Raw genomic sequence first — 14,275 nt, 5'->3', positions numbered from 1 at the left:
TCAAAATCTTGTGAAATGCCTGTGCTCGCTGCAGCACGCACCAAAACAATGTGTTTAGCACCAGATTACACAACCGGACACCCAACAAGTGTGGGAAGGAATGTTCTCTCCCCCTCAGTATCTCCAACTGTCATGTCTCAAACACAAACCATCTGGCATCCATGGCTGCAGCCAGGAAAACTCCACAGCGATTTCCCGTAATGACCAGGGACGCGAGGGTTACGCAACCTCGTCTCCCACTATGTGCTGATAACACTGTTATCATCTTATTTTGAGATATTTCTGAATACAGACCGGGAATGTCAGCAAGCTGGTCCCCCTGAGAAATCTCAGACGCAGGTTTGGTATCCGCCGTCAGCTCAGACACAAACACAGAGAACCTCACGCTGTCAAAGGCGGGAGCCACAGAGCGACCTGCTGCCGAGGACGTGAGCACCGGCGGTGAGTGGAAACATTTTTGTTAAGCGGCACCCTCTGAAAAAAAGGATTGCGCATCTTATAATTCATGCTAAACAGGAAAACCGCATTCCAACCTTTACTTATGTGCTATTTTATTTCATTATTTTATTGTTTATATTATTCAAATCTAAGAAAAAAAAATGTAAAAAAATGCAAGCCACATTGGACTGATTCTTTTCTAGGTTTGTCCTAAACTCTCAATAATGTGTAGTATAAAGCAATAATTTGCTGAGACAGATTTATATTTGTCCCATTGAGTGGAGCTCCTCTGTGTAGAGGTCCACTTTCAGATCGAACAGATTTGAACCCTTCCACTGAACCAAACACTGTCCTTTCACTTGATGCTGTTACCCACCCAACCAGCTACCAGCTCGAACTGCAACTGAGCGGAAGAAGGCTGTCCCTGACTCTGGCTGGCTAACTCTACTCAGAGTGTAGGAGAAACCCGATGGCTGGTTCCAGCCGCTTGTTCCTGCTGCTTCAGCTCCTGAGTTGGGTGTCAGCTGGTCTGTCCTGCTTCTGTGATCGATACCCCTGGGGCTCCTGGTCCACCTGCTCCCACACTTGCAACCATGGCACCCAGCGCAGAGAAAGGTGAGGCTCCCCGAGGACATCAGTGAATGAGCAGAGTTTCATCCACTGACATCCAGATCTCAGCTTCAGGTATAAACTCCAGCTTGGAGACGAAGCCATTTACCCTCTGCTGTGTTTCCTGTGACTACAGAACTACAGATGGCTTTGGTTACAGGGGGGCTTCTGACTTCCTGAACCTCTTATGTGGACCTCTAGACTTTGATGTCTTTGCATGCGTGGGTTGCATGGGTGGTTACCAACATCTGGTGAACATTTCATGTCAGTAGCACCTTTAGAAATTTTAGAAATTTACTGAGAAGACTGTGTGTGTGTGTGTGTGTGTGTGTGTGTGTGTGTGTGTGTGTGTGTGTGTGTGTGTGTGTGCGCGTGTGTGTGTGTGTTCTAAATCCCATATTACCGAATGTACTTCTCATGTACTTGTACCTCCCTGCTGTGTGTGAATGTGACCTCACCATCTTTCTGGACAGGAACATTAAGTATGATGACTATTACTGGCAAAGCAGCTGCCATCAGCTGTGTCAGAGGTTTGACTGGAGGGCCTGTAACCAGCAGGCTTGTCCAATCAACTGCCTGCTGACAGACTTTGGGCCCTGGTCTGACTGCTCCCCCTGCGCCAAGAAACAGGCGAGAAACACACAAATTACAATGACAAATGTACTCCCTCCTCCAGAAAATGTTTTCTGTTTTTCACACGTTTAAAAAAAACAGACATGTACTCAAAGTATCTGTCTGTCTGTCTGTCTGTCTGTCTGTCACGCTCCAGTTACGGACGCGCTCTGTCCAGCAGCCGTCTCAGTTCGGTGGTTCAGCCTGCAGTGCTGAGCTGGCGGAGGAGAGGCCCTGTCACCCATCCACAGAGTGCCAGTTAGCACCGATTGACTGCGGAGGCAACTTCAAATGTGACAATGGTATTTATCATGAAACGCATGTTAATGATGAAATCGGGGCTTCAGCAGTTTAGTCCTCTGCTCTGCGTTGCAGGGCGCTGCATCAACTCAACATTGACCTGCAACAGACAGAATGACTGTGGCGACAACTCTGATGAGAGGGAGTGTAGTGACTTCACAGTTGTGTGTCCAGTAGAGAAGAGAGTGGCCCCTGGGGCTGACCTGGTGGGAAACGGGTAAGCCAAAGGTCAAAGGTTACTGCTGAGTTAAGCTGCACTTCATTCTTCCACTGCTGTGTTTTTTTTTAGATTCAACTCCTAACTGTCGAAAGCCCTTAAATCATGTTTTTTCCCAAAATGGCTCTCTGCTTGCTGCTGCATCCTAACACACTTCAACCTGTGGAACCACGATCGTAACGCTGGAGGAGCAACAAAGACACAGCAGCTTTGAGGCAAAGCTGACAGAAATGACAAACAGAAAACAGTTGAACTGTTACATGTGACTAATAAAGAACTAGACATAAAAACAAACTACTCTCAAACTACTGAAGATAGGTTCAAATGTTATATTCATTTCTCTGGGTTATTTTCTGATGTTGATCCTCTTTCATAGTCAACTGGATCTGACTTTTCTCTGACTTGTGTTGGGAGGTTTGACGCTCTAGCAGAGGAGCAAAGAGGAGCCGTACTGGACCACATGTTTATGGGAGCCAGCTGCGTCATCAGGAGGCCTCGGAGTACGCTGCTCTACCATCGAGTCCCCCACAACTTTGACAGCTTTGACATTAAGGTAATATAGATTGTTCTCCAGCCTGGTTCCAGACCTCTGAATCACTTCAGTTTTGGTGCATTGATTGATGTGTTTCCCCTGGTTGGAGAAAAAAGCGATCACAGCTCTCAGAAAAAATCAGGTGCACTGAGTAGACTTTAAGAGTCACCATGCCAGAGCTAAATCTAAAGCAGGAGTCGTCTATATAATTGCTTCCGAGCTTGGCATGTGTCATGTGGTCTTTTTGGTGTAGACCTTTAATTCCAGAAATGTGGTTTATAAAGGTTGGTGTGCTGGAGGACTTCAGTACCGAGCCGCAGCCGCTGCACACCCAGCTCATGGATCTGAAGACAGCCACTTCGTCTGCGTCACAACAGAACCAAGGGTTGCCACGCTTCTTTTTCTCCTTCAGATTTCAACACATCACCTCGAATAAGAAGGCTTTTGAAGCGTCAAAGAAAATGGTAACCAACTCAGACAACACACAAACATTTAAGTTCACGTGGGCCATCATGATCCTCGTGCATTTCACAAACCTCGGACCCTGACAACGACTTGAACCACTCCAACCCTTGCAAATAGCTGCCCTTCAACCCTGGCAAAGGAATTTCTTTCACTTTCCATAGTTCTTTTTCAGCGTTTCTTTCCTCTTTTTCTTCATTACGTGTATGACTTTATTGACATTGAGAACCAGGAGAATTCCTGTCTCTCTAGATTGTAGCTCAAGCCTTGTTACGTTGCTGTTTAGTGTCTTCATTTCCTAGTTTCTCCTCAACAGGACTCCAAGTTCATCCGGGTGCACCAGGTTCTCCCTGTGTCCACATTCAAGTTGCGGGACCCAGGTGACCTGGTACTGTCAGTGCCTTTCCTCCAGTTCCTTCACGCTCTTCCCCTCGATTACAACTACGCCCTCTACAGGGACATCTTCCAGCGCTTTGGGACCCACTACTACAGCTCAGGGTCACTGGGAGGCCACTATGACCTGCTGTACCAGTACAGTCGAGAGGAGCTCACCAGTTCAGGTACAACTTAGTGGACATCATTCAGAACAATACATTGTGTTTGTAACAGTAACTTTGAATCGAGATTCAAACGAGACTTAGAAAGCGTTCAGTTTAAACAGTATAAATGTGATCAACTGTACCAAATGAATTTCATTATAATGTATTCATAACACTGCAGGACACCAACAAATAGCTTGTTTGGCTTTTTACTGGCACATGGTTTGCAGGCAGACAGACGGAGATCACATGACATGGTTCTTCTGTATCTAGACTTCCTGCCAGGGAGCCCCCACCTGGAGCTGAGAGCTCCCTCTCACTCCAGAGTTCTCAGGATACCACGTCCCTCACTTCTTAGGTCTGCAGACAACCCGCACTGCTAGAGAAAATAAGAATTAATCAACCGTGTACATAAGATACATTTGACTTTACTTATAAGTTGAAATCAACTTCAGTTTAACTCTTAAGCTGTAGCGCACATTTGGGTTTATTTTAAAATTTAACGTACAAACTTACAATGTAATACACATTCTTTATCTGCTACTTAGAATATTTTTTTGTAACTTAATTCATTCAACAGAGGTATTTTTTGCAGAGCTGATAAACCGTTGTTTTTTTTCTGTTGAATTGAGGTCTGTAATAATCAGGAGGGCGCCTCTCTGATAGAGTGCCTTCAGGGTGGGGTTAAGTGTTCTTGCAATACAGGTGGGGCCTCACCCCCAAGCATGGGTGGGCCACTCCCAGAGTCTTCCACAGGGGTCGGAGAGTCAGAGGCCCTCCCTCAGGGACAGGAACCCCACTTAGCTCTCGCTTCCTGATTTGGTCGACATGTCCCCTCACTACCTGTCCATTTGCCATGAGGCCTGTACATGACAGGGGGCCTGTGCAGTTCTCCATTGTTCCAGGGATCCATCTGGGACCACATCCCTAGTTTTTTGTAAAAAAAAAAACCCAAAAAGACTGGATTCCCAGGTGAAAACATCTGAGCTTGGTGCGAATGTCATGATTAACTTTTTGTTTCCACTGTTCCTTTTCCATCTTAGACTTCAAGTCTGGGAGTAGCAGGTCAAAGACAGACCTGGGCCTCTGTGACATCAGTATTTCAGCCAGGGACAAGCCTGCGGTAGTGTGGCCTGATTCTGTAACTAAAAAGGAATCTGCTCTCATTTCCTCCTTACATCCTCTTCACCCCCCCAAGGTCTGAAATGCTCTTTCAGCCAATCCGTTGGACAAAGGATGGAAAAGGATTGAAGTTACTTCCCTTTCTTAGACATGAAATCAGCAAACTCAGCTCTTGTAAAGCGGGTGGCATCATCACTCACCAACATCTGTGGCAATCCATGAACACCGAAACTGTCTGAGCTTTTCAGTGGTTCCATGAGAGGTTGCTTTAGTCACTGGATATACATCCATCCATTTAGAATGGGTATCAGCCGGCACCAGAACCATCTTGCCCAACAATGGACCCGCATAATCCACATGGAGTCGAGTCCAGGGCTCCTCTGACCATTCCTGTGGATGGAAGGGTGAGGTAGAGGGAGACATGCTATTCTGTTGACAGGCATCACACTGGTTTACTTCCTTCTCAGCAACCTGATCCACCTGAGGCCACCAGGCATCTGACAGGGCCACTCCCTTCATTCTAGACATCCCTGGGTGGGACCGATGCAGCAACTTTGACAACATTTTCATCCTCCCTGAGGAAAAATGACTGGAGCTCCCCACAGCACACATCCACACTGAGCTCTCAGTGTTAAGTCAAATCAAGTCAGTTTTATTTGTAGGCACCAAATCACTACAAAAGTTCTCTCTTGACTCTTGACTAGTAGAGCAGGTCCAGCACCACTCCTTCAATGAACCTCCACCCAACAATTCTCCATCAGCAGCACATCCTGCAACAGCAGCCACCAAAACCTTCCTTTAATAGAAAGGAACGTGGAGCAGATCCAGGATCAGTGGGGACGGAGGTCTGCTTTGACTGGTTAGGGGAAAAGAGAGCAGGAGAGCAGGACAGAGACAAAGACAGATAATGGAGGAAGACAGATACACAGAACAAAAGAGAGGGACAGAGATAAAGAGAGAGAAAGGAGGAGACTGATGGACAGGTGGAGCTACGGGTGGCAGCTGGAGCCTCTTCAGGTCTGCAGCCTCCTCCAGCAGCACCCAGAATCTTGGATGCGGGGAGCCTGAAGGCTCCGTGTTGAGTGAAGTAAGGCATGAATTCAGGCTCCACTGAGGTTTAGGGTCATTGAACAGGGAGATCAGGGGCTTGTGGTCAGTTACAATTATTAAGTTCCACCACAGAGGTATTAGTGGAATCTTTTAATCCCAAAGATCCCAGCCAAACCTTCTTTATCCAACCGTGAGTATTTCTTCTTCCCTGGTGCCAAGGTGTGAGATCCAAAACCAAGTTGTGTTCCATCTTCCATTCTGTGGGACAACGCTGCCCCCACACCATATGGTGAGGCATCGCAGGCTAATATTAAAGCTCTCTCTCCAGAGTAACCAAGACATCAGCTGACTTCAACAAGTCTTTGGATCTCCTGAAGGGTTCCGCTTGACGGTCACCCCGGCTCCAAACCACATCTTCCTTCAGCAGATGAACCGCAGGAGCGGCGCATTCACAGCATCAGCTTTCGGCTTTGTATCATCGGGGACAGATCTGGAGCTCTGAGTGCGAGGAGCAGCATTCATGAAGAGTAGTTGTCAAACCTTTAAGTTCTCAGCTCTCCCTCAGGCTTTGTAGCACTTGCTCCAGGGTCAGGGGCTGTGGGTGGTGTGCCAGGTGCTTTCTTTCACCCCAGTCTAGTTTAACACGCTTCAGCCACCATCTTCGCGATTAATTTGGACCTGTGCCTTTAATCGCTGTGATGGGTAGTGTCTTTTCTTGCTGTTCGTTGTTCACTTTCGCAAATGTTCCCCCAGCTCTTTTATCTTTTGCTTTGTATATGTTCCCAACTTCAGGCAAGTTTTCTTCAATTGCAGGGCGTTTTTCACTTTTTCTTTGGATCTTTTCATATTCAGTGTGGTGAGTCCACATCCAGTATCCACTTCAATTGTCACTGGTTCTCCATGTAGAGTCCTGCATACCTTGTAGGGTGGCACCCCCTCCTCTTCATCCTTGCCCAGGACACTGTATAATGAGAATGCCTGTTCCTCCTCATCACGCCACTCTGGGAGAACGATCATGCTAATTCTCTCCTGTGTGAAGAGTCTTCCACATTCTCTGGGTCTTCTGTCAGTCCTGTTTTCAGCAGTTGGCTTTTTCTTAATGTGATACGCTCAGGTGACGTGTCTTTCCTCCTTGAGCCCAGAGTCCTCAGGTGCATGTTTTACTCTCGCAGCGACAACAATCTTTATCCCTTTCTGCTCTCCGCTGGCTCTCTCTCCTCTGCCCCATCTGATCCACCAACCCTCACTGCATAACAGGACATGGCTCCCGCTTTTGCCTGCAAATCCTGCACATTTTCGCTGGCAGACTCCATTGCTTGGGCCGGAGACAGAGCACTTTCAAATGTGAGTTCGGTCTCTGACAATAATCTTCTGTGGATGCGAGCATTCAGTCCACATACCAGCCTGTCCCGTAACATTTGTGAAAGTGTCTCTCCGTCATCACGACCTTGGGCCAGTCTCCTTAACTCAGATTCAGTGGGTCCTCTCATACTTGAATCAAATTTAAACCTCTGGACAATTTCACTTGGTTTGGGGTTGAAGTGGCTCTTTATTAAAGTTACCAACTGTGCTAAAGTCTTCTCTCCAGGTTTCTCATTAAACTGTAAGTTTGCGCTCCCATCATACTGAGCAATATGGACTTCTTTTTATCTCCTTCATTGATATCATTTGCAGTCAAGATGTGCTCCAGTCTTTCACATTCCCCCTCCCAAACTTGCACTTTTGAATCAAATGTTGGCAGGGCTCCCACTGTTGCCTTCTCCCCTGCATGTTGTCCTCCCCCCTTCCCCCAAGGCCTCAGGATGATTGGACTCCAGGTGAACAATCGAGCAATCAATCCCTCCACAGCGGTCAGAGAGCAGCATTCTTCCAGATTATCCTCGTCATCAATATAACATTGTGACCCTGGACACAAAAAAATTGCTTGCTTGGCTTTTTACTGGCACATGGTAAGCAGGCACAGAGAGAGATCACATGACATGGTTCTTCTATATATAGACCTCCTGCCAGGTAACCCCCACCTGGAGCCTACGGCTCCCTCTATATAATACCAGAGTTCTCAGGATACCACAGTATTTTTCATGAATATGAAATAGCTCAATAAATACATTGGAAAAAAATATAATAATAATAATTAATGTGTTCATTTATTTTCAGTTAACTTAAGAATAATTGTAAAGTCACTCTTAGATCTTCTATGGTTCCATAACCAAAAAAATGTAATTTTGTTTTTACCCCCTAATGTTCCGGGGATCTTTTTTTTTTTTTTTCATTTTCGGAAATAATTAAAAGGAAATAATTGTAAATTTATTTTACCTGTAATATTTGAATTTGACTGTTGGTAAAAGACCAAGCGCCTTGGTCTCTGTTCGTCTCTGACAGGAGAAACACAGGAGCACATCGAAGGCTGTTTGGCCCGAGAGACCAGCTGGAGCATCATCCTCTACACCGAAGTGAGATATTCAAGCAGATGCACTGACAACACCATGACTCAAAAATATCAAGGTGCTTTTCTCCTCTCTGCGAGGACGCGCAAGAGTTCTTTCCTGTCCCTGATTCTGAAAAAAAACAACTGATTACCATCATATTATCTCACATTTCCTGGGCCCAGGTTCATACATTCAGGCAGCAGAGAGGTCTTTCTCTGAGGTAAAAGGAGGCCGAGCCAGAGAAGCAGCGGCTCTGGCCTGGGAGAGGCGGGGCCCGGCTCCTGACCGAACATCCTACAAGAACTGGGCCAAGTCTGTCCTGGATAACCCTGTCGTGGTCAATTACAAGGTGATATCTTTCATCATCAATGAAATGCTGTCCTTAAGGGTTGAAAAAGAAGATAACTTTTTGTTGATGTTTGCCCAGCTGCTGCCGATCATACCTTTGGTCCGGGGGATCCCCTGTGCTGTCACCAAGAGGAGGCACCTGAGGAAGGCCCTGTTGCAGTACCTGGAGGAGTTTGATACCTGCAAGTGTGCCCCCTGCCCCAACAATGCCAGGCCCGTTCTCTCCGGCACAGAGTGTAACTGTGTTTGCCAGACCGGCACATTTGGCACCAGCTGTGAAAAGCGGGCCCCAGACTACACTTCAGGTACAGAGGACTGCTGGATGACACTTCATCAAGTGGTGCTACTTTGACTGTGTAACAGCTGAGAAAAGGGTCAGTTAGACAACAACCACGAGCCGATAGAAACACCTGGATCATCAGATACATACAGTGATATTTTCCATATTGTGTTTCATACGATAGATACTGTTGCTATTCTGAAGAAAGGCATGAATCACAGCAGTGTTAACAAAGAAATACAAATCTTTGCTCTGTCACTCACAGGATGACGGGTATGTAAGGGCAGATGGTATTTGTAGTTCCCGCGCACCTTTTTCCCCAGAATACCTAAAGTTTGAAACGATCACATGTCCGTGATGGTATCAAGAGACCTTTGTCTCCACCATAGAGTGAAACTGACTGCACCACCCATCCTCTATTTGTGTGTATTACAGTGCTCAGAAGTCTTCAGTAGTTGAACCACTGACTTGTAAAGGTCATAAAAGGGTGGCGTGTGGACCAGCTGTGCTGCTTTGGTTGTGTCCTCTTGAAGCTGGCAGGTTTAAATACTTCATTATATGTTTTACCACATTTCCAGTGCAAAAACTTTCTTTTCAAAGTGTCTGATGGGCTCAGATAAATGTGGTGGATTGAAATCACAAAGTGGCCTGAAGTATGAAAATACCCAGGCAGAACCTTGACACTGTGCTTGAGTGCATTGCTTTAATTGTGGGTTTTTAAGGGACTGAAAGACATTTATGTTACACGCCTTACAGAAATCATATAGATTGAACTTAATCAAGGCCCAAGGACTAATCCATGAGGTACACCACCAGAGATCTGACTAAAGGTAGAATGAACAGCACTGTAGGACACAAACTGTCCTCTACCTGTACTATAATTTGAAAACGTGGTTTGGTGTCTGATTTCCACAGAGCAAGTGGATGGTTACTGGAGCTGCTGGGGGCCATGGAGTCACTGTGGAGCCAATATGAAGAGACACAGGACAAGACGATGCGATAACCCCGCCCCCCTGAGAGGAGGCCAACCCTGCAGCGGTCCTAATAGAGATGAGGAACAGTGCCATATATCTCTCTTCAAAAAGTAGGAGAACTTATTTCCTTGAAATAGAAACCAAACCAAGTAAATTTATTTATCTAATTTACTCCCAGCAGATGTATTGAACTGTAACAACATAATATCTGTAGGAAAAAGCAATTTATACAATGCTTGTCTTTTTCACCACATAATATAATATGTACTACATGATGTTGAACTTTTAGCATTTGTTGTCTTGCAACGACACTACTTTTACAGTCCTTCTTGTTCTATTCCATCCTCGGATTACTTTCCTGGATGTTCTAGCTTGTGTTCTCGGTTCTAGACAGGATACCTGCGACAATGACGATGATTTCACTGTGGGCTGGAGAGACGAGCTTCCTCCTGGGCAGGAGGGCTGTCTTAGGCCACAGGCACCTGCCAACAGCTTCCTCAGGGTAAAGACTACAGCAAGGGCTTGCAAGCATTTCTACTCCAAGGCTGATTCATACTTATAATGGTTAAATAACGATGTTACAAATAATCAGAACTATTTTATTCTCATCTAGTAATCTATTTGAAACGCATACGTGACATCCAATAACAACTCTAGCTGTTCTAGCAGCACTGGAAATTAAAAAATTAGAGTTAAATGATTTATTTACAATCAAAGCAACGTGTTTGCTTGAAGTCATTTACCGCCGTTCACCACCCCACATTTGTCGATAATCTTTGAAGATGTAGTTTTGTAGAACTGATGGTTATTTTGATTTTTTTTTTTGTAGAAATGTTTCTCAATTCGAAAATGTGCTTTTCATTTTATTTTTAAATTCATACTTATTTCTTGGACATAATTTCCCTAAAAAAAAAAAACAAAACAAAAACCTGAGCCACAACCTCGAATCATTTAGCTGCCCGTTGGAGGGCACTCACGGAACTGCTACATCTCTACAGAGAGAGGGAGGTAAAAGTTGTAGTCCACTAAGTGTCAAATACGTAAAATACAGGGACACTTAGTAAATATGGAACTTCCAGGGAAAAGATGAATATTGATTCAATAAAAAGAATGATAAAATTGATAAAAACAGTGATGAGCAAAGGGAATCTCAAGTGTGCCATTAAATAAATTACATACCATAATAATGAATGATTCTCTAATTTGAATTTACATCCCAGGAATGCGTTTGTTTACTGTAGCAGAATGAAGCATCATGTTGTGTCCATATCAGCCATTATGATGACAAACTACAGCACTGATAGGAAAGGATGTACAAAAATGGAGGGAAGTAAAAGTGAAACATAAAGTTGGAGAAAAAAGGGGACTGTAGTTCACGAGTAATGTCAACTAACATTGAAGATGCTAATGGTGGATATGTTTTCTCACATGTTGCTAGAAAGCAAAACAGTACTATAACTTTGGTGAGGATGAGGAGTTCCAGTGCTACACTGGGTTTGACTTGGAGGGTTTCCAGTTCATCGACTGTCTTCCTGATGGGACGTGGAGTCAACCAAAAGGCAGCTGCATCAGTGAGTTTAAACAAATCCTAATAATAATTGCGTCTGTGTCCTCTGTTAACGCAGAATCTGTTACTTTCAGAAACTGAAGTTCGATTATTAAATTTGTCCTCCCGTACATTTAGGAAGGATCTGCCTTCCTCCTGAAATCCCTGATGGGATGACACTGTTCCCCAGCAAAGACGAGTACAGAGTCGGGGATTCAGTGAGTTTGAACTGTGAGGAGGCAGGTCTGATGCCGCTACCCCAAGGCACCTACAGGTGCGGCAGCAGTCTTACCTGGGAGCCCCCGATCACTGCTGCCCTACGCTGCTCAGACGGTACCATATGATCCTGGAGAAACTGGCTTCAGCCGGATTATGTCTCGAGAAATACGATGAGGACTTTTGTTGTTTCTGTTTCTGTAGAGGGACCGTTTGAAGCTGACGCTCAGTGTGGCCCAGGAGAAAAACTTCAGGACTCTCAGTGTGTCTGCATCAAAAGGGAAAGTTGTCTGTAAGTTTTAAGAATTTACTTGATCTAATTTTACCTTGGGGGGGGGGGGGTGTCAGAGGTAGAGAGGCCGTCCAGCAACTGAAGGGTAGCTGGTTTGATCCTCACTACTCCAGCTTCCTCCCACAGTCCAAAGACATCAAGAGAGGACGAGGCTGATTGATACTCTAAATTGACTGTAGGTGTGACTGTGAGTGTGAATGGTTGTCTGTCTCTATGTGTTGGCCCTGGGATGGACTGGTGACCTGTCCAGGGTGAACCTGAAAGCTGATAGGCTCCACCCACCCTCCGCAATGCTTAACAGGATAAGCAGAAAAAGTGGATGGATGAATGGATGAATACATAATGAAAAATATAAATATTCAAGCTGAAGGACCTCTGTTGTGTGTTTGTGTGTGTGTGTGTGTGTGTGTGTGCGCGCGCGTGCACAGGTCACACCCAGAAAGTCTCTGCATCCTGAATGTAGACATCAACATCACCGTGTCAATGTCCCTCTGCTCCTTCCACGCTGGCCGTTGCCATGGTGATCCACTCTTCTTCATCAGCAAAGGAAGCTGTGAAGCAGTGGATTCAGACAGCCTGGAGTGGGCAAAGTTCAGAGCCAAAATGGCCTCTAGGAGCTCGGTTCACGAGCCGTGTGAGCTCGACACGTGTTACGAATGGGAGCGCTGTTCTGGTGAGTGTCTGACCTCACATCGTTTTCACGGTAAGAGCCGAAAGGGCCTGATGGGGGCTCCACGTATGATTGAGTTCTAGTCACACATACGTTTTGTCCAGGAAATGTTGGACTCAGGATAAATATTAAAAGGTGAACTCCAAACACAAAAGGCACCATTCTGTGTCCCTCATGATTATTTTTTTTTAAAGTTCAAAGAATATTGAGCTGATAGATGTATTTTGGTGCGAGTGTGCTGCTACACTTGACTATTGGCCTTCCTTTTCATTTCAAATTCTGATCACCATCTCTACACAGCCATCATTACAGGATGGGTACACCTCTGCTTTAAAAAAATAAAGTACAGATTGGATTGCGCAATAAAATCTGGCTGAGTTCAAATCAATGTGAACTCAATCTTCCCTCAGCATCGACGAAGTGTGAATGCAAAGCTGCTCGGGACTGCCCGCGATCTGAGGAGCACAGGTTCTGCATAGAACTGACCAGGACCCAGAGGACTCGCAGCATGGATCTCTGCTCTTTGGCTGCCCTCAGGTGTGCCAACTATCAGTTTGAGATTGTCAGCGAGGGCGTCTGTACGTCCGAGTGACAATATCATTTAACATTTAACAATATAATTTCTCTTGTGCTGGAAAAACTGTGAAAATCTGATGTACAAATGAAAAATCATCTATTTCTTGTACCACTGCCTTACAGTACCACAGTTCGTAAAGGTATTGTACATTTGCACACCTCACACCATGTAAGCATTAAAATATATTTTGAAAAGAAAATAACGTGGCAAGCGTTTGAGTCCTAGAACCAAGTGCAACTCTAACTAATTAAGATCAGACGGCCTCAATTAGACTCTAATGATGGGAGAGCAGACCGCAGACGGAGAAGGCGTTGTGTCTTAGTACTTAAAAAGTGAAGCTCCGCTGGCGTTAAGAAGTATTTCTGAGCTAATGTTAATATGACCCTAATATCACTGAGCTAATGTTAATATGACCCTAATATCACTGAGCTAATGTTAATATGACCCTAATATCACTGAGCTAATGTTAATATGACCCTAATATCACTGAGCTAATGTTAATATGACCCTAATATCACTGAGCTAATGTTAATATGACCCTAATATCACTGAGCTAATGTTAATATGACCCTAATATCACTGAGCTAATGTTAATATGACCCTAATATCACTGAGCTAATGTTAATATGACCCTAATATCACTGAGCTAATGTTAATATGACCCTAATATCACTGAGCTAATGTTAATATGACCCTAATATCACTGAGCTAATGTTAATATGACCCTAATATCACTGAGCTAATGTTAATATGACCCTAATATCACTGAGCTAATGTTAATATGACCCTAATATCACTGAGCTAATGTTAATATGACCCTAATATCACTGAGCTAATGTTAATATGACCCTAATATCACTGAGCTAATGTTAATATGACCCTAATATCACTGAGCTAATGTTAATATGACCCTAATATCACTGAGCTAATGTTAATATGATCCTAATATCACTGAGCTAATGTTAATATGACCCTAATATCACTGAGCTAATGTTAATATGACCCTAATATCACTGAGCTAATGTTAATATGATCCTAATATCACTGAGCTAATGTTAATAC

At 44.6% G+C, this 14,275-nt stretch overlaps 1 protein-coding gene across 1 annotated transcript; it reads left to right on the top strand.

Annotated features, from left to right (window-relative positions):
• Positions 1-158: 158 nt before the first annotated feature.
• On the top strand, positions 159-13,680 carry c6.2 (complement component 6, duplicate 2). Its single transcript, XM_086187596.1, has 18 exons — positions 159-441; positions 823-1,053; positions 1,521-1,677; positions 1,817-1,961; positions 2,035-2,176; positions 2,591-2,729; positions 2,993-3,172; positions 3,487-3,730; positions 8,264-8,386; positions 8,493-8,659; positions 8,738-8,963; positions 9,854-10,022; positions 10,303-10,414; positions 11,351-11,483; positions 11,597-11,791; positions 11,879-11,966; positions 12,395-12,639; positions 13,047-13,680. Exons 2-18 carry the CDS (start codon positions 908-910, stop codon positions 13,226-13,228), a joined length of 2,793 nt encoding a protein of 930 aa, XP_086043722.1. The 5' UTR covers positions 159-441; positions 823-907; the 3' UTR covers positions 13,229-13,680.
• Positions 13,681-14,275: the final 595 nt, after the last annotated feature.

Source organism: Aulostomus chinensis, chromosome 19 (assembly GCF_037954235.1).
Source record: "Aulostomus chinensis isolate RoL2024-O1b breed Wild chromosome 19, RoL_Achi_v1.0, whole genome shotgun sequence".
Taxonomy (NCBI): Eukaryota; Metazoa; Chordata; class Actinopteri; order Syngnathiformes; family Aulostomidae; genus Aulostomus; species Aulostomus chinensis.
This window is presented reverse-complemented; position numbering and strand designations above follow the sequence as displayed.